This window comes from Myotis brandtii, unplaced genomic scaffold, assembly GCF_000412655.1.
Source record: "Myotis brandtii unplaced genomic scaffold, ASM41265v1 scaffold582, whole genome shotgun sequence".
In the NCBI taxonomy this organism is placed as follows: Eukaryota; Metazoa; Chordata; class Mammalia; order Chiroptera; family Vespertilionidae; genus Myotis; species Myotis brandtii.
This window is the reverse complement of record NW_005370187.1, coordinates 812,114-836,661: the sequence shown is the minus strand read 5'-3', so window position 1 is coordinate 836,661 and position 24,548 is coordinate 812,114. Positions and strand designations below refer to the sequence as shown.

The window sequence follows — 24,548 nt, the reverse complement described above, 5'->3', positions numbered from 1 at the left end:
CTTGCATAACTACAGTATACTATCACAACCAGGAAAATGAATTTGACACAATCCATCCACCCTATTTAGATTACACCCATTTTACATGCACTCATTGTGTGGGTATATTTAGTTCTATGCAATTTTACCACATGTCTAAGATATGTTTTTCTTTTAAAAAACGTTTTTATTGATTTTATAGAGAGAGGAAAGGAGAGGAAGAGAGAGAAACACTGATGAGAGAGAGTCATTGGCCGGCTGCCTCCTGCACACCCCCTACTGGGGATCGAGCCCTCAACCCAGGCATGTGCCCTGACTGGGAATCGAACTGACGACCTCTCGGTGCATAGGACAACGCTCAACCAACTGAGCCACACTGGTCAGGCTGAAACATTTTTTAAAGGAAGGATAGAGATGGCAATAACCAGTAGGGTTTAGCAGGGATCCTCAAACTACGGCCCGCGGGCCACATGCAAATACAAATATTGTATTTGTTCCCGTTTTGTTTTTTTACTTCAAAATAAGATATGTGCAGTGTGCATAGGAATTTGTTCATAGTTTTTTTTTAAACTATAGTCCGGCCCTCCAACGGTCTGAGGGACAGTGAACTGGCCCCCTGTTTAAAAAGTTTGAGGACCCCTGGTTTAGAGAATAAAATTTTGTTTTGTTTTTTAACTAAGGACAGACCTACTTTTCAGAACATCTTCCACAGAAACAGGAGGGGAAATAAATATAGGATGAGGTTATATCTTGTGGGACAGAATCAGAGAGCAGAAAGTTAGAGGACTTCACATCTAATGGGCTCTGTTATCTCTGAAAATAGAAGACAGGGTGATTAGAAACAAATGGGATAAGAAATATACTCAACGGAATTGCTGAGTTTGATAGGAAAGAACAAAAGATCTTCTGGAATAGAGTTATATAAGGCTTGATGTTTTGGGGATGTTTTTGTGAATTAAAAAGGGCAATCATTTGTAAGATACACTCTTTGGGAAACATTGGTATTCTTCAAGGTAGACTAAAGTGTTCTGCCTAAATAACAGGTTTTTTAAAATTTTTTGCAGAAAAATTAAATCAGTTGCATCTTTAATTTTCCTTGGCCAATATAGATTTTTTTTAACAGGATCCAAAAAGTACTAAGCACAAAGCAAAAATCTGGATAAATTAAAGCACATTAAAATTGACAACTTTTCTTTATCCAACACCACCATTTAAAGGGGGAAAAAGGCAAGTTACAGAGTAGGAGGTGATATTTGCAAGCCTATATATATTGGTGTACATAATACGTAAAAAACTCCTACAAATTCATAAGAGAAAAGCAGACAACCCTATGAAAACTGGCCAAATGCATTACATGCAAATTAAAGTGGTATCGCTGTGATAGCACTACACACACATCAGAATGATTAAAGTGAAAAGGCTGAATAATACCTACTATGGCAAGGATATTAAGTAAGTAGAACTCTTATACACTGCTGTGGGATGTAAACTGGAAGCACGTCAACTTTAAAAACTGTATCCACTAACACTCAACATTTATATAACATATGAGCAAGGCAGTCCATTTCTAGGTATATATCTAACAGGAACGTTCTCAAAAATATATGTACAAAAATAAAATGTGACAGCCCCAACTATAAGCAATCCAAATGTCCACCTATGTAAAATGGATAACTTGTGGTATATTCATACAATGGAATGTTACCGCAATGAGAATGAACAATTGCATTCAACAATACAAGTCAATCTCAGAAACACAGTGTTGAGTGAAAGGAGCCATACACCATACAGTATGTGCTAAATAATTTAAATGATGTTAATTTCAAAAAATATATTATCTTGGGAGAGGGATAGTTAGCGGCTAGAAAAGAACAGGAAGAGCATTCTGGGTATGAGTCGCATGGGTGTGTTCAGTTTGTGACAATAGGTAAGAAGCTAGTAAATCCAACTACATTGGGCCTTGAATAAAATAAATGAAAACCTTGTTGTTGTTTAAAACAAGGTGGAGGGACTACTGGAATAGCCGAGTAACCCCTGAAAATATAGAAAGATCCAAATGTGTACTGAGGGATGTTCATTGGTGAACATAAGTACTGATGGGAGGCAGACTGGTTGAAGGGAGTGAATGAGAGTTTATCATTGATAACAGAGAACACTAGCAAAAATTGTCAAAGTCAACTTTTTCTGAACTCTGGAAATTAACCCACAGGGGCAATAATTTGAAGAGTATTTCTTTAACAAAAACATCCGCATCTCAGTAAAATCAGAGAGCTTTGTGGCATTTTAACTCACTCTATTCCCATCCACCTCTCTCCAGGTCGGTGGTAGCCATGGAAACCAGCAGCCTAGCTGTCACGGGAAGGGGATGACTGGGTTGGGGTGCCTCATAGAGGCCCATCTCCAGAGAACTGTCACTACTGGACCTGTCTGACAGCTCCCTGGAAAAGCCCCATGTGCAGGGTTTGCTGTTATTTCACCTGAGTTAGAGCTCACTCTGTTGGAAAAGCCCTATCCCTAGGACATTTTTCAGAAATAATCAGCAGCAAAGACTTAATATTGCAGCTGCTGAGGTGCTAATACCAGCCGGGGAAAACAAGAGGCTGGTCAAACAACTTAAAGAGAAAAGCTGCAAAATCATATGCCCACTGAGTGCTTTGAAAAGACCTAACATATTCCCGGACATCTAGAAGGCTACATGCATGTGCAGGGCTATGCACATATCCAGCAAAGACCTGAGAAACCCCTACTCGCTCACCTCTGTCTCACTTTAAGGTCCCGTGTAAGCCCCTCAGCCAAGGATTGAAAGTATAGGATTAAGGCATTTGGAAATTTCTGTTCAATCAGTGCTTGAGCACAAGCTAACCCAGCGGAGACTATTGTGGCCAAACATGCCAATGAAAACAGACTATTGAACGACTGCAAAAAATCACTAAACAAACCATAAAAGCGAACCATAGGTGTGGGGTGATTTCATTAGTGAATTCTAACAGTTAAAAAATTAATACCAATTCTTCACTAATCTCTTCCAGAAAATGAAAAAGGAGGGCACGCTTCCTATTCATCCTAAGTGGCCAGTATTACCTTGATACCAAAGCAGGCAAGGACATCACAACAAAAGAAAACTACAGATCAATGCCCCTTGTGAGTATAGATGCAAAAATCCTCACCAAAATACTAACAGATGAATCCAGCAACATATATAAAAAATGATACAATCTGAGCAAGTAGGATTTATTCCACAAATGCATGCTTGGTTTAATATCCAAAAATCAATCAATAATACCACAATAATCTAGACAAAGTAGTACTGGTATAAGGCTAGACTACATAGATCAATGGAATATAATTTAAAGTCCAGAAATAAATCTATACATCTATGGTCAACTGATTTTCAACAAGGGTGCCAAGACAATTCACTGGCGGAAAGATGCCAGAGCTGCCAGTGTGTTTGATGAGGCTCCCCTTCTCCTTAAACCCATTTCAACCAGGTCTTAACCTCTACCACTCTATGACCACTCATCACTGTAGGCAATGGAGATGGCATCAAGTTGTCATCGACTTGACATATTTAGCAGCATTTGACACAACTGATGACTTCTTCCACCATGATTCATTTTCTTGACTTGGCTCCCAGACACTGCATTCTGGTTCTTCTCATTATCTCAATAGTTTCTCTTCTCAGTCTCTTTGTGTGGTTCCCACTCATCTCCCTGACCTCTTATGATTGCAGGCACCCAGGTTTTTGTCCTTGTTTCTTTACTCCCATTCTTTTTGGCACTCACTCTGCAATTTAATCTCATCTTATGGCTGTAAATGCAATCTGTATAACTGATGACTTCTAAATTCATAACTCCAGCCAGACCTCTTCACTGAACTCCAGACTCATATATCCAACTATCTATTCAGCATCTTTCTGTGGCTATCTAATGGCATCTCCAACTCAACACTTCCAAAACCAAACTCCTGATCGTCCATCCCAAACCTGCTCTATCCACAGCTGTCATCTTTGTTGGTGGCAACTTCATATTTGCAGTTACTTAGGTAAAAACTCCTCTTTTTCTCTCATACTCTGTATCTAACCTGCCAATCTTGTTGCATCTACCTTCAAAATATCTTCAGAATCTTACAAGTTTTCACCACTGCTGCTGCTACCCCTAAGGTACTATCAAGTCTCAGCTAGATTCCTTCCTAACTGGTCTCCCTGCTTCCACACTAGCTCCCGAACCGTCTGTTCTTAACATAGCAGCCTAATTGGCCCCTTAAAACATACATCATGTCACTTCTCTGCTCAAAATCCTGCACAGTAATGTCCAAATAAAATATAGCATATTTATATAATGGCATATTATACAACAAATAGAGGAAATGAGCTAGATTTGTGTGTATAAACAAATATCACAAAAACATAGTGCTGTGTGAAAAAAGAAAATTCCAAAAAGGTACTAAAATGTGACACTACTTATGTAATTAAAAAAACACACACAAATCAACATATTATATATTATTTATAGAACTGTACACACAAACAGGTATGAAAAACTGGCTAGATTGATACACATCAAATCCAAGATTTTGGTTGCCATGGGATAGAGAAAAGGAATGCAGGGAAGAGGGGCAAAGGGAACAGGCAAGGAAAAGAATTAAAGGGCTCTCAACCTTGTAATTATCTATAATAATAAAAGCATAATATGCTACTTAGACCAGATAGCTGAACGACCTTTTGGATGTCCTTCTGGACGACCTTCGGAAGGAAGCCGGGGCTGCGAGGGCCAAGGCAAGCTGCAGCGAGCCCCTTGCACAAATTTCATGCATCGGGCCTCTAGTATTTTAATATAAAGAAGTCAAGCAAATATAACAAAATGTTAACAATATTTCATCCTTGGTATTGGGAACATGAATGTTTGTTATACTACTTTATGCATTTTTAAAAATTTTCCAAAATATTCAATTAATAAAAAGCATACAGAATAGCATGATTCCAAAAGATATAGTTGCAAGGTATCAAACCCATTTAAGCAATTCATTGGTTCAGTTAATACTGGATCAAATGTCTAAGATAACTTCAGTGTCCCTTGGAATTTTACTATTTCCCATAAATGTTATCTTCCCAGGAATCAGGTCCTATAAGTTTTGGTTAGCATACCTGGAAAACCTGGGAGTCACAAATTCCCAATTACCATTTCCTCTCGGAAACTAGTAATTTCATGCTAAGTTATTTTTATTAGACTCTTATCATGCCCATGACAAATCCCCTTAACAGGAACCTTGTTTGGGGATCTGATTTTAATTAAAAGAGCTCTGTTATCAATGATAAACTCTCATTCACTCCCTTCAACCAGTCTGCCTCCCATCAGTACTTATGTTCACCAATGAACATCCCTCAGTACACATTTGGATCTTTCTATATTTTTCCTTAGTCCTGTACTTCCAAAGCTGACTAAACAACTTCTATCAGTCTGCTCCTGACTTGAAAGTCACCTCCATCTAAATTCTATTGCTTGTTGTGTATATGTGTGTATTTGTATATTTTTTATCTATAGCATTAAACTATGCTGGGTAACAACCCCAAATATAAGTGGCTTACCACAATGGTTTCTTTCTCATTCACATTAAATACTGGTAGTTGCAGGCTGGCTATAACTCTGCTTTATACACCTTCTCATTCCAGGACCCAGACTGAAGAAGTACCCCCATCTAGAACATGCTATCCTCAAATTAGAAGGAAAAAGAGCAAGAGAGTTAGAATAAACAAAGAACTCCTATGACTCAAAACAAAAAAAAACAAACAACCTGATTAAAAAATGGGCAAAGGACTTGAACAGACATTACTCCAATGAAGCGATAGAAATGGCCAACAAGCATACAAAAAGATGCTCAACATCAGTAATCATTAGGAAAATGCAAATAAAAACTGTATTTTTTCTGAATATTCAAAACAAACATCACACTCTTTTAAAAATATTTTTATCATTGAGTAGAAAGAGAGGCACTGTTATTAATTTGACACACGCTCCCCACTCCGTCTTCCAATTCCACTCCACCTATAAATACATCAAGGAGCCTGGGTTGTGGGCAGTATGTGCGTAGTAGGGTAGGATGAGAGGAAGTTATCATCTGCTAGGTATTATACATCATATTATTTAAATATCCCATTATAGACATAAAAAGGGGTTCAGAGAGCTTGAGTAATTTGCCTAGTGTGTCACAATGAGGTTCAGGCTTGTGGCCCAGAATGGAGGAGGTGAAAACACTACAACTTGCTCATCAAATCACACAGGAGCATAGATCTGGGGGGGAAAGTGGTACTACCTGCAAACTTCCTAGAGAAGGAAATAACGTGAGAAGTTTGGTTATATGGTAATCTTCCCAGCTTTTTCTTTCTTTTTTTTTTTTATTAAGGTATTACATATGTGTCCTTATCCCACCATAACCCGCCCCCCCGACCTCCCCGACTCATGCCCTCACCCTCCTGTCCAACTTTTTCTTATTTATGCCATGGGCCATTTAGATCCCTTGCCGCTCCCTGGAAACTTGGGAGATGATGCCCGTTTTACAAATAGATCCCTCAAGTCCATCCATCGGTCAGATGTTTGTTTGCTTCTTTTCAGTTCTGAGTTGAACATGGTCTAACCACTTTGAGAGGTCAACAAATATAAATCTGTACTCAAATATGCTTCCACTATTACTAGGAGCAGTGAAAACACAAGAGATTCTCTGTCCAAGGTTAGGCCACAGTGTTACACCTCTCAGATAAGAGACCAGGGGTCAGGCATAACTTTTGTTTGTATTCAGTGAGCCAAGATTCATGTAGTCAGGTCCACAGGCCTTCATTCAGAAACTGATTCCCCCATAGCTCCCTTTCCTTTATTATTGATTTTCATTTCCTGGGAAACACAACATGACTCTAATTAGCGAATGAGGCCACATTCCAAAGCCACAGATTCCATTCTCCTCCCTCGACTCTTCCCTGGACTGTTTGGACCCTATGTAACATGATGTCTCACGGTCGAAACTGTCCTTTGCTCCTGGCCTTGGCAGGAAGGCATGCCCCAAGCTACAGTCTCCAGCTTTTATTTTCCATCTGCAGGGTGATTCACTGCAAGGAGAGTAACAACTGAAGATGTGGAGACACACACCTCACAGACAGCTGTGGGAATCAGATTGGATCTGCACTCAAGCATGCTGGAAATAAAAGACCATTGACTTTGGCATTGGGATGAAAACCTCTGCCAAACACACAGACAGTCTCTCTCTCTCTCCCTCTCTCTCTCTCTCTCTCTCTCTCTCTCTCTCTCACACACACACACACACACACACATACACACACACACACCTTTCAGAGAGACTGTACAGTTCCCCACATATGGCAAACATATTTTAGGGGAAGCACCATGACTAGAGGCCAGTGGGAGAGAAAGAAAAGGAAAATAATGAGAAAAATCTTCAATAAGCCTAAATTGTTCCAGTCAGACCGCTGAGAAAGAATGCAAAGGATTGGAGATGAAAATTATTGGTAAAATCAGCATTATAACCTAGCTAAATTCTTTCCTACTCCAAATGTTACTAGAACTTACTCTGAAGACACCAGTAGCACCTGGGGAACAAGCCTTTCTGTTTAGCTGGAAGCACTTTGCCTAACACAACAGACATACGTGAAAAGAGTACATTATATAAAACAAAAATGTTTTCCTCTAATTCACAATTTCAAATATTCTTAATTTTACTTGTAAATAATTATGTGTGTGTGGGGGGGAGGTAAAGAATACAGGTATAACCAATTTTTTTTAATTTAAATTCTTTATTGTTTGAAGTATTACATGAGTCTCCCTTTTCCCCCATTGAGCTCTCCCCAGCAGCTCCCACGCCCCAGCACATGCCCTCACCCCCTACTGTCTGTGTCCATTGGTTTTGCTCATATGCATGCATACAAGTCCTTTGGTGATCTCTTACCCCCTTACTCCCTGCCTTCCCTCATAGGTTGGACAGTCTGTTCGATGCTTCTATGTCTCTGGTTCTATTTTTGTTCATCAGGTATAACTAATTTTAACTGGCAGTGGATCCCAACACTTTAAGTACAATTGTTTTCTAAATTCCATTTTCTCTGTGACATATTTAACGATCAATTAAATGCACTGTGAAATTACCAACGTAAAGGAACTAACAAAATCCTTGTTAGAATGTAAACAACTGATCTCTAAATTATGTTTTATAAGAATTGATTTATCAAATTTTCTAAAAATAAAACCGGAGAAAAGACTCCAGTTTCTGCTTTACAGAGTTATTGGTGAAAGTTAATCAGATCGCCTGAAGGAACACAAAAAATCTGATAATTGAAAGTGGTGGAGTGGAAGAAACACTGGCCTGGTGTTCTTGGGGCCTCATTCTAAGGGCTCTCCTTAAACTGAGTTTAGAGTTTCACCCCCGAGGGTGGAAGGGAGGTGCCGATGCATTCTAAGTAGAAAGATGACCATGCGACAGTGTGGGAAATGGACTATCCATTTCTGAGACTGACACAGGAGTAAAAGGGTAATTTAATTGTCCAGGCAAGAAATAATGACGGCCTTGAGGTCGTCTCTCCACTGCCCGTGTGCCAGCAGCTCCTGAGGCAAAGGGCTGGTGGAGTAATTGTCCAGGCAAGAAATAATGACGGCCTTGAGGTCAGTCTAGCTCTCCACTGCCCGTGTGCCATCAGCTCCTGAGGCAAAGGGCTGGTGGACGCAGAATAAGGTTCTCTCCCATGAGTGTATTTTCCAGAAGTGGTACCTTGGGGAGAACAAAAGTTCTGGATTTGCCACCTACTAGCTGTATGGCCTCAGGTAGCTAATTAAGAAGATACATTTGTTAAGCATTTTACTAAGTATGAGGAACCCCTCAGAGATGGATTTAAGTGTATTTTCTAATTTATTTACTCTTTTAATACCTTTATGTATTCATCTGTGAAAGAATAGTAATGCCTGACTTATATGCTATTTTGAGGATGAAAAGGGAGGGCACATTCATGAAAAGGCTTCATAAATCTTAAAAAGGTTAGCTGTTTAATAAAGATTAATTTCAATATTTTCTCCTAGATCTAAAAATGCTATGAGTATTTTCTTTCCAATCCCCAACTATTGGAGACTCCACAGGTTGATGAAAACAGTTGTTAATTGTCGATTTGTATATTGCAAGACATAAAATATGAACAACGATGATGATGTTTTCACCTTCCAGAACACTGCAAACATGAGGTCAGGTGTTTAAAATAATAGCTGCTAAAGGGAGACTAGCTTATTTTATTATACTTCTGCATGAGAATGGCTCTAAGAAGCAAAAGCCTTCCATTTCAGGATAAACCATGAGGAGTAACTTATCATCCTCCCCCACGAATAAATGAAACTTTATGGCCATGCTAAAGGAATGATGTCTAGGCACTCCTTCCTAGGCACTCCATGGGCACTAGGCAAGCACAGTTTCTATTCACACTATTAAAATGGTGATGAGCTACTATGTGGGATGGTGGTTTATAGCCACCAAACATATCATTCCTTGGCTGGGGCTTTGCCATAAGGTTAAAGCAGATATGTAATGAGGCCATGATCCATTTAACATTTTCATATTTTTTTGCTAGGGAATCACTTAAGGACCCTGTCTCTAGGCCAGGCTATCTGCCTGTCCAAGAGTAAACGGATTCATCTGCAGTGAAGATATGAGTCAATATTTTGGCTCCATTCTGAAGCCTTTCTTGGCTTGGACTCAAGTCATTGGACACTGCCTTTCAATTTCCCAGCTACTTCTCTCAAATCTTTTCAAAAGCTATTATACAAAGAATGAACAATGGGACTTATCCAATAGGCCTTCTAAATGCAATGCCCAATAAAGCAACATTGGAGTTACGTAAGCCACTGGTCGCTAAATTCTATCCTTGATCCCCAGGAGATTAGGCAACAGTATGAAATCATCAGTTTGAATGCAACCCAGTACAGAAAACAATTCCAGGGTCAGAAGTACTAATAAGATGCAACTTTTGGTTTATGAAGCACTTTACCCTTACCATGTATAGTAGGGGAAAGTTCAAAAAATACTACTGCATTATAGTGCTACTTAATGATATGAACACAAGAAAAACATTTAAATGAAACAATCACATTGCATGAAATCACTCCTGACCAATTTTCTAAAAACTGGAGCTAGGTAAACCCATTCAAAAATTTCCTCAAAGAATCTGAAAATAAAAGTGTTCTGGGTTCCCATCTGAGAAGCTGACCTGAGATTGTTGGAAAAGGATGCTCTTCTCTGGGTTTATGCCACAGGCCAGGAGAGCCGCAGTCATGTCCAAGATGCTCTGGCGCAGGACCGCTGGGTCTTGAGGGACAGTGATGGAGTGCAGGTCAACGATGCTGTACAGCACGGAGCCGGGCTCGTTCTGCAAGCTCACCCAGCTCTCAATGGCCCCCAGGTAATTGCCCAGGTGGGGGGTTCCTGTGGGCTGAATGCCAGAGAATACTCGCCTCACAGCATCTTTCTGGAACAGAGGAAAACAGACATATTTGCTTCTGGGGTAGAATCCATGAATCCTATGTCCAGGTTACCACAGCTACAATGGCTAGGCTTATTTTTTTAAACTGCAATCTGACAGTCATCATTCTCAATGCGTTTGCTTTGTGCCTACTCTGTGCAAAGCACAGCGTTAGGTGCTATTAGGGACAGAACATTATATTTGAAATGTGGGGTTTGCCCAGCAGGCGTATCTCAGTGGTGGAGCATCGAACTATGAATGAGAAGGTCATGGTTCGATTCCCGGTCAGGGCTGTCCCGGTTGTTTCAGCCTTGATCCCCAGTGTGGGGCGTGCCAGAGGCAGCTGATCAATGATTCTCTCTCATCACTGATGTTTCCATTTCTTTCTCCCTCTCCCTTGCTCTCTGAAATCAATAAAAATATATTTTAAAAAATAAATAAAACATGGGGTTTTTTGGACTCTAAAACTTACGAAGACGCATGCGAAAAGGGTTGCATTCCCCAAGAGAATGCAATCTAATTGGAGAGAGAGGATATGTTTATGAAAAGATACTAGTAAGAGTACAATGTGGCACATGACCTTGATCAGTTTGGAAAGATAAATAGTGGGGTACAGGCGGGAGTTCACAGAAAGAAAAGATGACTGTGGATCCAGTGAGAAAGACTTCAGACGTAGAATCAAATTTCATTGGAAAGTAAAGGGACTTCATGGGTTTTTCATGTGATTTCATTCATTTTGAAGTAAAGGCAATGAAGGCCATAGATTAGGGGTTAAGGCTACTATTTACTTAATTCAGTTTTCTCTAACAATAATTGCTGATGTAATATCAGCAATATTATATAATTAAATATGTATATTAAATGTAGTTAGTTATATAATTAATATAATTAAGTGTGCAGGATCTTGGGCTAGAAATTTGGAAACCTACACTCTATTTCTAATATTACCTCTTGATAAAGTTACTTAACTTTTTTGTGCTTTAGCTTCTTTTTACTTTGATAAATCATACTTGGTTTTTTATTTTTTCAAAAGAAGTTACCCATTGTTGGCCCTTTTACACTTATGACTCAAGATGATTTTAGAATCATCTTGTCAAATTCCAAGAGAAAAAAAATTGTTGGGGTTTTTGATCAAATTACATTGAGTCTATAGATTGCTTTGAGGAGAACCAACATCTTTATACAGTGGGTCCTCCAATACAGGAAACACTTAGCATATGAGTGTTTAAGGTAAAACCCTATGGCTGTAGTTGATAACATTGTGTTGTGTAATTGCAATTTGCTAAGAGACCAGAAGTTAAATGTTCTTACCAAAACAACAACAAAAGCAAACCCACAAAAAACAAACAAATAACATAAGTATGTGAGATGATGGATATGTTACTCAACTATATGGGGGGAATCCTTTCACAATTATATCATATTATCTCCATGCTCACTTTAAATATCTTACAACTTCATTTATCAACTATACCTCAACAGAGCTGAACTTTTAAAAAAGTAATATCAAAAAGTCCTTATCTTTATACCTGCCACTAGCTCCTAAGAGCTAACCTACGTGAGATATGTGAGCGCCAAGGCTACTTACATTTGCCTTTCCCATCCCCAGGAGTTCCAAACACTACAAACATGGTCTGTTTTCCCCTAGCCGCTCACTTTTCTCTCTGCTCCTGAGATGATAGCCCTAAAGTAGAATGCCATGTTATAGGTCCAAAGTTGCACTTGATCGAAGCACTCAGGAGACCTAAAAGATTTTTTACTCTGAGGATATGAAATATATCTTTGAAGTAACTGCAAACAAATATACCTTACCAATGAAAACCACACACACACACACACACACACACACACACACACACACACACACCAGGCCTGCAAATGACTAACTCCCCAAATCATAATTTAGAAATAATTCGTAGTTGAGAACTGAGGCTCAGGGAGCAGGAGAGAAAGAGGGCAGGAGAGAGAGAGAAAGGGGGGAGGGGTCCCGGAGGGAGGGAGGAAGACATGGAGAGAGAAAGAGAGAGGAGTTAGCATAGAATAAGCACCTATCACTGAGGCTTCCTCCAGTACCTTGAGACCTTAACCAGCCCTGGGTTCCTGATATGGGAATAAGCAAAGGAGCTTTCAGTGAGGTAAAAATGATTAATGGGCGTTAGGGACTGATTGATGAAGGGAGAAAGCAAAGCAGAAAAACAAGCTCTGAATTTAATAAATAGAAGAGAGAAAAAAAAATACCATCCAGAAATACTTGACCTAGGATGAAGAGAGACTCTTTATGTTAATGTAAAGAGTTATGACGACTAGGAATATCAATCTGGAAAAAAAAAGAGTAGGAATATTTCCACATCAATCCCTCCATGGTCAAACTGAGGAATTATTCCCCAGGAGAAATGGAGAAACTAATTCTTGAGGAAACTAGAAGAGAAAAGCACCAGAGGGCAGACAGAGGGGAAAAGGAACTGTGACCAGTGGGAACAGCCCGAACAGGATCTAATACATCTTTTTCACTCTCTAGTTTCTGTGATTTTCTATGTCCACGCAAAGGGAATGATGTTATCAAGAAATGAGAGCAACAAGAAATGTTTCGTTCCATGTTCAAGCAGCCATTAAGCAAATACAGCCTGGAAATGAGAACTGGATTTTTGGTCTTAAAAATATACAGAGAGCATCCTGCTCTTCTGCGGTGAGTTTATGTTCACGTCTGTTCCTGGGCAAGAGTCAGCAGGCAGCCCAGCGGCATGGCGGGGGAGATATGCCTGGTACCATGAAATCAGAGGGCTGGAATGTGGAGTTTGGATGGTGGGAGGATGGGGGTTCTGTGTTCAAAAGCACTAGAGTTGGGGGAGGGGGGGAAAGCCTGGGCTTCCTAGTGGACGGGAGGCAAACCACAAAGAAAACAGCTTTAGGACTAGCCACAGGCATTCATTCACTCATGGGAAGCCTGGAGCATCAACCTACAATCTCATCACAGAGTACCGGGGGTAAAAAAAGGAGCATTTTCACAAAACAGGGCTTCATTTTTATTTCAGGTGTATTTCCTTAACAAATGCCACTTCCAACCAGTACAGTGATTGGCTCATTTTGTAACAGGACCAGCACTCCCAATGGGCAGCTGCAGCCCTGGGATTTGAAGTGTTCCAGAAGAGAGGGTGGGTGTGCGAATCAAAGGGAGAGCATACTGATCAATCTGGCAGATGTAGCTAAAACTCTTCCTGTCTGAAGGTACAGTGCATATGTAAAAATCATAATTATCTTAATTTTAACTACTGCACCCAAATACAATTGAAAAATCCCAAGCTGGTAATTATGGGAAAAGATAGTTTTTGTGATTAACTAAATAGAGCTTCTGTCTTTAATCGCAAGTGAATAAAATACATTAAAAGGAGGCTGCCTACTAGCTTTGAAACTCAATGACGGTGGGAACCAGACATCAACAAAAGATTTCAAGACTCATTACAGAATCCTGCTTACATCCAGCTGCAACGCCAATTGTTCATCACACCTGTCTCAACCACAGTCAAAGGTAAACCAAAAACTTGGCTGAACAACTACTATGTCCAATTGGTCCTATGAATGGCATGTTATCACAGATTGTGATAAAGGAGTAATCAGCCTGGCCAGTGTGGCTCAGTGGTTGAGTGTCAACCTATGAACCAGGAGGTCACGGTTCAATTCCTGGTCAGGGCACACGCCTGGGTTGCCAGCTTGATCCCCAGTAAGAGGGCATGCAGGAGGCAGCCAATAGGTGATTCTCTCTCATCATTGATGTTTCTATCTCTCCCTCTTCTTCCTCTCTCTGAAATCAATCAAAAATATTTTTTAAGTAATCAACAATAATAGTATCAACTAATTGGGATGAAAGTCTCTTTCTGTAAGTCTATTTATTCTGTGTGTAAAGTATACAGCTTAACACTCTCATTCCTTAGCTCTCTGTTAGCATTCTCAATTCTATCCTTTATGTCACCCAACTATTTCAGTCCTAGGCTCCTTGAATATCTCCTCAAAACTCTTTAAAATGTGTGCACTACCAATTAGTGATTTAAGAGCTGAAATAGAAGCGACCCTGTATAGCAAAATAGCACTTCAGCCGGGAGGACCCAGGTGCTGCGTCTTTGAAGCTTTCTTTGGCTGTGGCTCAGCATTGTTCTGCCGCAGTCAGCTCTTTCTTCCAGAAAGTACAGGAGCCCAGGGTCTGGAGAGAAAGTGCTGACTCAGCACCGAGAAAAATGGGTTTGTTTCTGCTTAGAAATGAAACCAGATGCTCAGATCTGGGAATCAATATAGTAAATATTCGGTATAAGAGAAAGCAGGTCATATATGGCCCCCAAAGAAGAAATAATATGTAGGTCAACAATTAAAACGGAAGGAAAGATTGTTTTTTAAAAAGGGTGGAACTTATCTTTTTTTTAAAGACTGTGATTTTCTTTTTAAAAAAATATATTTTATTGATTTTTTACAATAAAAAAATTAGAGGAAGGGAGAGGGAGAGGGACAGAGAGTTAGAAACATTGATCAGCTGCTCCTGCACACTCCCTACTGAGGCTGTGCCTGCAACCAAGGTCTAGCCCTTGACCGGAATCAAACCAACACCTCCCCTTCAGTCTGCAGGCCAACACTCTATCCACTGAGCCAAACCGGTCAGGGCTAGACTGTGATTTTCTTAAGAGGCCAGTGGTTGGCAAACCGCGGCTCACGAGCCACATGCGGCTCTTTGGCCCCTTGAGTGGGGCTCTTCCACAAAATACCGACTTCTGGGCATGGGCCATTAAGTTTCAATCGCACTGTACGTGCACGCCCGCATGTGGTATTTTGTGGAAGAGCCACACTCAAGGGGCCAAAGAGCCGCATGTGGCTCGTGAGCCACGGTTTGCCAACCACGGGCCTAGGTGATAAGCACTTGGTACCTATTGTTAGGCGAGTGAAAGAATTTAAAAGGAATAAACTTGAGTTTTAAAAGTTTCCTAGAGACTTTTTAAGCCACTTCCAAATATTAAGAGCTGGGCACCTTTTTCCTGGGTGCCTGTGCTGTCCTTCCATCAGCTGATGGAATGCTTTTACACAAGTCTTTCCCTTCTTGGGGGCACGTCCACTATCAGAACTTCCCTGGCACTTGCTCAGACCTCATCTCAGGCCCCACTTCCCAGGGAAGGACAGGCAAGGTCTGGACCCGAGCTCCCATCCAGTCTGTCTCCTTCCTTCATGGGGGGCGGCACCCAGATAGAATTTCCTGACTTCAAGGTTGGCTTGGCCTGGCCTTGAGGAACCCTCACTCCCACCAACACCTCCCCTCCACCCACACACTTCTCAGAAGGGGAAAGTGTGCCACAGAGAAGTTTACCAAAAGGCCAAGGGCACACAGCAGCTGGGACCAGAATCCTGATCTCCAGAGCTCTCACTCTCCTCCCCTACCTCCTTCCCCTCCCTCTCCCTCTCCCAGAGATTCCCCTTCTTTTCCAAGGACCCTTCGCTCCCTCCCTCCCTTCCTCCCTCCCTCCCTCCCTCCCTCCCTCCCTCTCCCTCTCCCAGGGATCCCTAGCTCCCTCCCTCTCTTTCCCCAAGCAGAACAGACCCCTCCTTCACCAGCTCCTCATTACTGCACATATCACACTGGTAACTTGGTAAATATTGTCTTATTTGCTTAGTAAATATTTTCCCACCTAGAATACGAGCTCCTCTAGGCCAGGGCTGTCTCTCTCATCTTTACATCCCCAGAACATAGCAGTGCCAGGTACATTGTGAGCACCTAATAAATGTTAGCAGAATGAATGACAAATCTTTTCCCCCCACTTTGGCTCCAAATGTAAAGGGCAAAATAACTGTAAATAAAATGGACCAAATGTTCCAGTTATAGGCAGTTCTTAACAAGCTATGTTCTAAGAGCTTGTTTGAAAATTGGTTTTCTGAAACTCACAGACTCAACTCTTTAAATGGTGGTTAAGCTCCTGGAAGGCAGCCCATGGAAGCCTCGTTGAGCCCACAGTATTCCTGGAGAATGGTTTTAATATCCCATTTCAGCTCTACCTAAACACCATTCATAAAATTGTTTCTGTGGGAAGATGAACTCCGAGTTCGATTTGGGACACCAGACACCCACCCAGGGGTGGCTCTGACTGTGAAGTCGAAAGGGCTTAAGGGGAGCAATCTGATGTGAAGACAAGGTTGCATTTTCATATGGAATAGACTTCAAAAATTAGATTGTATGATCACTACAAGTGGGACAACATGCCAAAGCTTCCCCAAGCATCCATTAGCTTTCCCAACACTGGTGCTGTGAGGATGGCCCTGGGGCAGCTGCCCTGGCCGCATGCACGAGCAGAAGGAAGGCAGAAGGCAGGCACCGGACCCTTCAGTAGGCAGCCTGTACCGGCAGCAGCACCAGATCAGGGAACTGGTTAGAAATGAAGCCCGGCCAGTGTCACTCAGTGGTTGAGTGTCGACCTATGAACCAGGAGTTCACCATTCGATTCCTGGTCAGGGCACAGGCCCGGGTTGTGGGCTTAATCCCCAGTGTGGGGTGTGCAGGAGGCAGCTGATCAATGATTCTCTCTCATCATTGATGTCTCTATTTCTCTCTTCCTCTCCCTTCCTCTATGAAATCAATGAAACATTTTTTAAAAAATACAAATTTCTTTGTCCTCACCCAGATCTACCAAAGCAGAAATTCTAAGTGTGAGCTTAATCCAGAAGAAGAAATGAGAAGCGTTAGGCAACCTGGGCTTGAACAAGCCCTCGGGTCATTCTGATATAAGCTCCCATTAGAGAGGGATTTAGGGGCACCAATGCCAATGCTTCAAATTCCCTTTAACTACGTAAAATGAGGTCCAGATGAAAGCTCTAGAAATGAAAAAGGGAAGACATCTTCTTAGCCAACAGTTCTCAGTCTTGGCTGCACAGTGATCAGCTGGGAGCTTTAAAAAATACCGATGCCTGGGCCCCTTCCTCAGAGATTCTGATTCAATCAGTCTGGGATTTGGCGTGAGCATCGGGATTTTTAAAAGCTCCCCAGGTGATTCTAATGTGCAGCCAAGATGGAAAAAACACTGCTCTAAGCCAACTACTACACAATTATTCTCCGCAGCTGCCAATCTGCTAAGAAACACACACAAATAAAATAAAAAGACTGTAAAAATGTGAAAAGTAAATCCACTTATAATTTACATTTCAAGGCAACACAATCCCTGAGACAGTTATGTATTAACACGTGGTCAGAGGCCTGCGTGGCTTCAGGCAGTTCTGCTGTCCCATTCAGCAGCCAAGCCCGTCAGCAGGTTTGAAGGTGTGCTTATAGCCTCTAGGCTGGGGCGAAAAGGCACCTGTGACAGGTAAGCACACCACCTTCCATTGTTAGGTAAACTTACTTAGCAATGTCCGGTTCCATAACTTATGGCTCAGAGATTCAGGGAGCCTATATAGCCCGAACGTCACCAAGAAAATAATCCCACTAAGAAGGTTTCGACATCAGAATTGTAATGGATAGAAAACAAACTTATCTCTGCAAAAAAGTTCTCTTTTGTACCCATTTCCCTGCCTGGCAAACTCTCTAAAGCCCTCTGATCCCTATCAGAGAGTCTGAATTCAACACTCCAGCAGCTGTGGGTCTCACGTTAACTCAATCAGATGACCAAAACTTGGACTAACAACAGGAGGTCTTGGCTAAGGGAAGCTGAGATGCCAAAAAGTCTTATACACAACATGTTAAATAACGCCATGACTATCGCCAGTGTTCTGAACCTCCGAGGAGAATTTCTTACAAGGTACTCACAGTCCAGAGGAGGAAAAATTTCTAAAGTTATTTTCATGGCATAAAGATGAGAGAGAGAGAAAGAGAAAGAGAGAGAGAGAGAGAGAGAGAGAGAGAGAGAGAATGACTCTCTTGGCTGTCTTGACCACTACTAGGAGAAAGAAGTCTCATTTTCCAGCAACCCATGGCTCCTTTCTCATCATCCAACCTGTAGCCGGATACAATCCCCAGGGTTGTTTTCAACATTCACATCAGTTCAGACCCTCTGTCAGCTCAGATTAACTCAACTTTAGACTAAGTTACAAAAATGGCAAAGGCAAGCAGTAAAATATGATAAGGATAATTTGTGTGGTTATTAACCATTGGTTAAGAAGCAAGCTCTAGCTCCAGGTTGCCTGTGTTGAAGTTCTGTCTCTATTACTTATATGGCCTTGGGCATCCATAACACGGAGATAGTAGTTATACCCACCTCACAGAGTGGCTGGGGGACTAGAATGAGATGATCAGTGTGAAGTGCTTGGTGCCTGGCATGCAGTAAACAATCCATAAGTTAGCTGGCCATTTATGAAGGTAGAAAATTTAAGTGTCTCATATATATAAAAAATTGTATATATGTATAAATTGAATTTATTGGGGTGGCATTGGTTAATAAAATTATATAGGTTTCAGGTATACAATTCTACCACACATCATCTGTATATTGTATTGTGGTTTATCACCCCAAGACAAGTCTCCTTCCATCACCATTTATCCCTCCTTACCTTCTTCTGCCTCCTCCCCACCACACCCTTTCTCTCTGGCAATCACCATACTGTTGCCTGTCTGTGTCATGCGTCTTTCTTTTTTTTCTTCACTTAATCCCTTCATCCTTCTCACCTAGCCCCCCGCCCCGCCTCTGACAGCTGAGTCTGCTCTCTGTATCCATGAGTCTGTCTCCACTTTGTTAGAAACAAAAGAAAAAAATAAACAATTGGGACTACATCAAACTAAAAAGTTTTTGCACAGCAAAGGAAATAGTGGAGTTAGGGCTTGAACCTACATAGATCAGCTTCAGCTGTCTATACTGCAGAGGGAGGCTAGGAGGATATAAGCAAAGCATTCAAGAAATTGTTTGCTTTCACCCCCTCTGGTCCAATAAATGATGCTACCCTTCTAGAAAGTATGACCTCAAATCTGCTTTAATTTTACATTATAATGAACTTCTAAGGAGACGTGTGGTTCCCTCTCTCTCTCTCTCTCTCTCTCTCTCTGCTCACAACAAAGACAACTGCCCTGTACAGGTCTTGTTTTCACTTAGAAGTGGTGGTCGGCACCAGGGCAGGTGACAGGGACAGTGGTTCTTATTCATCTGGGCAGCAGCTTCCGTGCTAATTCTAAACACAGGTGGTGAGAGAGACAGCCGGCGGAAGGGGGAAGGACTCACCGCTGACATGTGCAACTGGGAAGATTGATGGTTTCCCTCTCTCCTTTTCCCCAACGCGCCGGCCTGGGGGCAGAGACGCGGGCGCTGCTGTGCTGGGGACAGTGAAACACACAGCGCAGTGTCTACCTTGCTGCAGCGCTGATTAATGAGACTGAAATGACACAGAAAGCAGGCGGCGCTCCGGCCAGGGAATTCACAGGCCTTTCTTTCTTTAATGATTTCCACAAAAGCAGTTCCCATAAACAGCCGGGCTTGAACTGGAGTACCCCGTGGCTTGAGCGAGGCAGGGGTATATTTGGAGGAATGCGCCGAGCAAAGGGTGAGGGTGCGAGGGGAGCTTGTAAGGAAGTAAATTCACTTACGATCGGGTGGGTACAAATCATAATGAACGAATTCCTCTCTTCTATCTGCTTCCAGGTAAGGTAGTTATTCACCTACTCAACTTACTGTAAAGAGGGCCGGAGAGGACACTTGCACGAAGATTTCCCTGCTAACAACACGCTTGGTGTTTTGAGCTGGGAGATATCATCCATTTTTCATGCTCTACCGTAGCTACATAATGTCTACATTAAAACAATAATTTCTCTTTGAGAAAAGATGAATTTTAACACCAAATATTATTTCTGGTACTTACTATCAAGTATCTATTGGGCATACCCATTTGGAGGTCCCACCAGCAGCTCTTCAAACTTAATACCATATCAAAAATAAGTCTAATCATGTCTATGATTTTTTTTTTAAGCTCCTTAGGAAGGATTCTTATGATGCTTTGTATGAAATAAATAAACTTAAGGAGAAAACGAGAAAAATTCACATTTGGAAAGCAGCATCAGCTGATCATGAATTCATGTCCCTTTTTACATTGGAAAGATCATCTGAATAATCTCTGGAAGCCTCTCGATGATAGGCCACAATGTCAGGGAACAAAGAGTCCAACACATTTTGACACGCCACGTAGCTTCCTGCGTGTGGCATCTCTGGGCCTCTTACACAAGTTCGGAAAGTGTACATACGTAGATGCAGAGACTGTGTTGTCAAAGAAGTATCAGTATTGGAGGCATTTCAGAATTTTCAATTCCTCACACTTACCAATAAACCTTAGAATTTCCCACAATCGAGTGCTTAGCTCTTACTGTAAAACTTCACCATCACGTTCAATTTCCTACTCCTATTTAGTGGTGACATCACGATTCTGATTTGTACTCACTCTGTGTGTACATGTATGTGTATGTCTGAGTATATAAAATAACTTGACAGTCTTCTGTAAGTTGTCTCATTGTACCTACTAAAATTCAAGAATATTTCTTTATTTACAAGAGCCTTCCCTTTCCCGATTTTTTACACAAATTGGTGACTCTTTTCTCATTCTGGTATTAAGTTGCCTCATCATGTATTGTTCAAGCTGAAGAAATAATTACTTTACCAGGAAGGTAATGTAGCATTATAGTTTCATTCCTCTAATTCCAATTATTTCATTTGGAATTTGTGCATTCCTGTACTAATAAAGTTGTGAATGTATAAACCAAAAATAATGATTCTCTTGTATATTTTAGTTTGATTCTCAATAACTCCAAAAAATTGCCTTTATTCGCCAATGAGTATTTATCATGTCCCCTTTGAGGTTAATGCTGTTTTCCAATTAGCTTTCAACTCTGATTTTGTTTTTATATATTATATGTTTTATATGGGTATATTCTATTTTTATAAATATGCTTGGAGTGAAAAATGATAATTTTTCAACAGCTTCACCATGAAATCAGCATTCACACTCAAACTATAATGATTTAAATGCAATTTACTTCCAAGTTTTTCAGACCACTCCCTCTCCAATTGGAAATGTTTACGTTGTACATAATTCTCTTCTATGAATAAATTTCAGTAGATAAAATAATTAGTGTTCTAATAGGTAAAATAATTAGTAAAATAATTAAGTAGGTAAAATAATTTAGAAAAGAATTAAAATAAATAATAGAATATTGCTCTCATTTTCAACAATTTCAATCTGATGGTTGAAAGTACATTATTTTTCATCTACTTATTATTGAACAATTATTAATCATAAAATACTTGGTACCACAAGTGACACCACTGGTTGTCAAAAGCAGTAACTCTTTGACATTTTTGTAAAAAATAACATTGATTTTTATTTTGATATTACTATCAAATAATCATAGTTATTGAGAAAGTGATAGCAAATGCTCGAATCTGAGCCACCAAATAACAAAAAGAGTGAGTGACTTTCTTTATTTTCCATCTTGATGAGAATTTTTTTAAGCACTGTTGCAGAAGAAAATAGCCCAATGCCCTTTCAGATGATTTATGTAACAAGTATTTTACAAGTTCTCCCATGTTCCTGACAATCTTACCTTTTTTGCTGGTTCCCACCCCACCAGCACTGCTGAGTTAGTAAGGCCCAAGTCTACCTTTTCAGCCTTTTTCTTCCACCACCCCACTCCATGAATTAGCTAGATACCCATCTTAGTCCCCTGAAGAACTGTACTCTTTTTCAGCTCCAGCCCTTTGTCATTCAGTTCTCTCTGCCTACTTGCCTTTCTCCACTTGACAAATGTCAATTATCCCTTAAGAACCAGTTCAGATGTTACCACGTTTGTGAGGTCTTCCTCCCACAAGACCTACAATGCTTTGTTCTCCCTCCTTTATAGCACGGGACTGTTCTGTAATTCACTTTCCCTACAAGACTACCACCATCAGCAGCCAGTGAAACCTTCGCGGGTAAGAACCATGTTTTTATTCCTAATATCAACAAGGTGAAGGTTCAATATACATAGATGAAGGAAGTAGAAATGAATACTAACTGTATGTGGCTTAGAGAATGCAGGAACTGGGAATCGGGCTGAAGTTCCTTGACACTCAGCAGCCCCAGGAGAGAGGAGAATAAGAAAGGACATTTACCGAGACTAGCAGGGCATTTTCAAATGATCCCTTCTCAGGTTACCCGTGCAAATGCTACTTATTTTTTAGTCATCAATATCTACAACACTCAGAACACTTTTCCCAATTCTTAATGTATTGTAACTTTAGTTGAATCTATACTAAAATGCTCTTGGAATAAAATGTCCTGAAAAATATTTTTACGAACCCTTTAAAAAGTGGCTCAACTCTCTGTAGAATGCAAGCAATCTTACCTTAAGGTTCAGAGTGAATTTTATGTGATGATTTCCTGACATTTTATTTTAATAATATGCTGTTAAAGAGGCATTCACAAGTACAGAGGAGCTCATAGTATCAATTCAGCTCTGCCCTTGGGGAGAGTGTGTCTAACCTACAATACAGGGTCATTTCCTCTTTTCGGGAGGACAAGCATCGCATGCACCCCACTGGGGACCAGGCGCAACCCTGGTCCAGCAGGGGCAGAAACACAGCAGAGCGCTCGCTGCAGGACCAGGATGTTCTGAGTTAAGAAATGGGGTTTATGGGAAAACCTAGCGGAAATGGCTTAACGTTTTTTTAATCTGAATCTTTAAGAAGGGTAAAATAAGAATCTCACAATCAACATCAGATGTCGGGTGATGACTTCAACACGACAAATAACCTCTTAAAACAAAATATTTTGAAATCTAGTTCCTCCTTCACTTACCTGCTGCTGCTACGGTTCAAGGGGCCAAGGCTTCCACTGTGACGGTTCCTAAAACCAAAAGCAACGTGGAGAAAAAGGCTTTGGTCCTACTGGTGTCCCCGGGAATGAAGCAACGGCAAACTCCTAATGTTGACTGGTAAGTTGAGGAGAAATGTACTTTTTAGTATCCGGATCATTTTAACTTCCCTTTGTTAGGAAATAATCCATTTGGAACATTAGTTCACCGATTTAAAATCATAACAAGACCATGCTGTATTTTATGAAGGATAATGCATACATTTTCCCAGTGAACAAGTCACATTTGACTAGCCTCATCTTAAGGAATGTCCTCTGCAGGCCATGGTTGCTCCATATATAATTACTAAATGAATGAGAGTTTCATCACCAGGTTCCTTTTTATTCTCATAGAAAAATAAGTCTTTTTCCTTTGCTTTTCAAACATGTCTATCCCTGTCCTTCTTTCCCTTCAAAGGCTTTTACTGAACTAAAGGCACATGCTATTCAATCTGGGATCTTGATGTTCAGTTTTCATATCTGATACAGGTCCCAAGCCTCTCGAACACACCATGCTAGCCATTCCGTTTTAAATAGAAAGATCTGAACTATGTCAAAGTTACTGGAACATTCAGATGAGGGGGCATGCAGGAGGCAGCCCATCAATGTTTTGCTCTCACACTGATGTTTCTCTCCCTCTCCTTCCTTTCTCTCTGAAAATCAATTTTAAAAATCTTTTTAAAAAAGGTTACATGTACCGTAAGTCCTCACTTGAAGTTGGCAATAGGTTCTGTGACTTGAAGTGAAATGACGTAAAACAAAACTAATTTTACCATAGGCTAACTGACATAAGCAAGAGTTAAGTTCCTAGGGTATCTCATCAATGTTATAACGGAATGATGTGGAGCAAAATGACATTATTCAAGGACCTGCTGTATGTGCACAAAGCTTAGCAGGGATAATGCTGCTAAGAATCATCAACATTGCTTTGCTTAATTTATGTTTGGAGATTTTGTTTTTCTTTTTTTTTTTTGTTTGTTTGTTTTGTTAATTCTCACCCAAGGATATTTTTTTCATTAATTTTTAGAGAGAGTGGAAGGGAGGAAAGGAGGGTGTGAGAGAGAAACATCGATGTGAAAAAGACACATCGATTGGTTGCCTCCTGCACATGCCCCAACCCGGGGCCGGGGATTGAACCCGCAACCCTTCAGGGCACAGGCCGATGCTCCAACCACCAAGTCACACCAACCAGGGCTTGGTTGGTTTTCTTAATCTAGGAGAACTACTTGTTTTTCCCCAATACCAAGATATCTGA

At 40.8% G+C, this 24,548-nt stretch overlaps 1 protein-coding gene across 2 annotated transcripts in view; it reads right to left on the bottom strand.

Moving 5' to 3' along the window:
• WARS2 (tryptophanyl tRNA synthetase 2, mitochondrial) overlaps positions 1-24,548 on the bottom strand; it is a 66,086-nt gene that overhangs the window by 24,472 nt on the left and 17,066 nt on the right. For both annotated transcript variants that reach the window (XM_005879087.2, XM_005879088.2), the window contains exon 2: positions 10,223-10,480. In XM_005879087.2, coding sequence (XP_005879149.1) covers positions 10,223-10,480 — 258 coding nt within the window. The remainder of the gene's footprint in view (positions 1-10,222; positions 10,481-24,548) is intronic.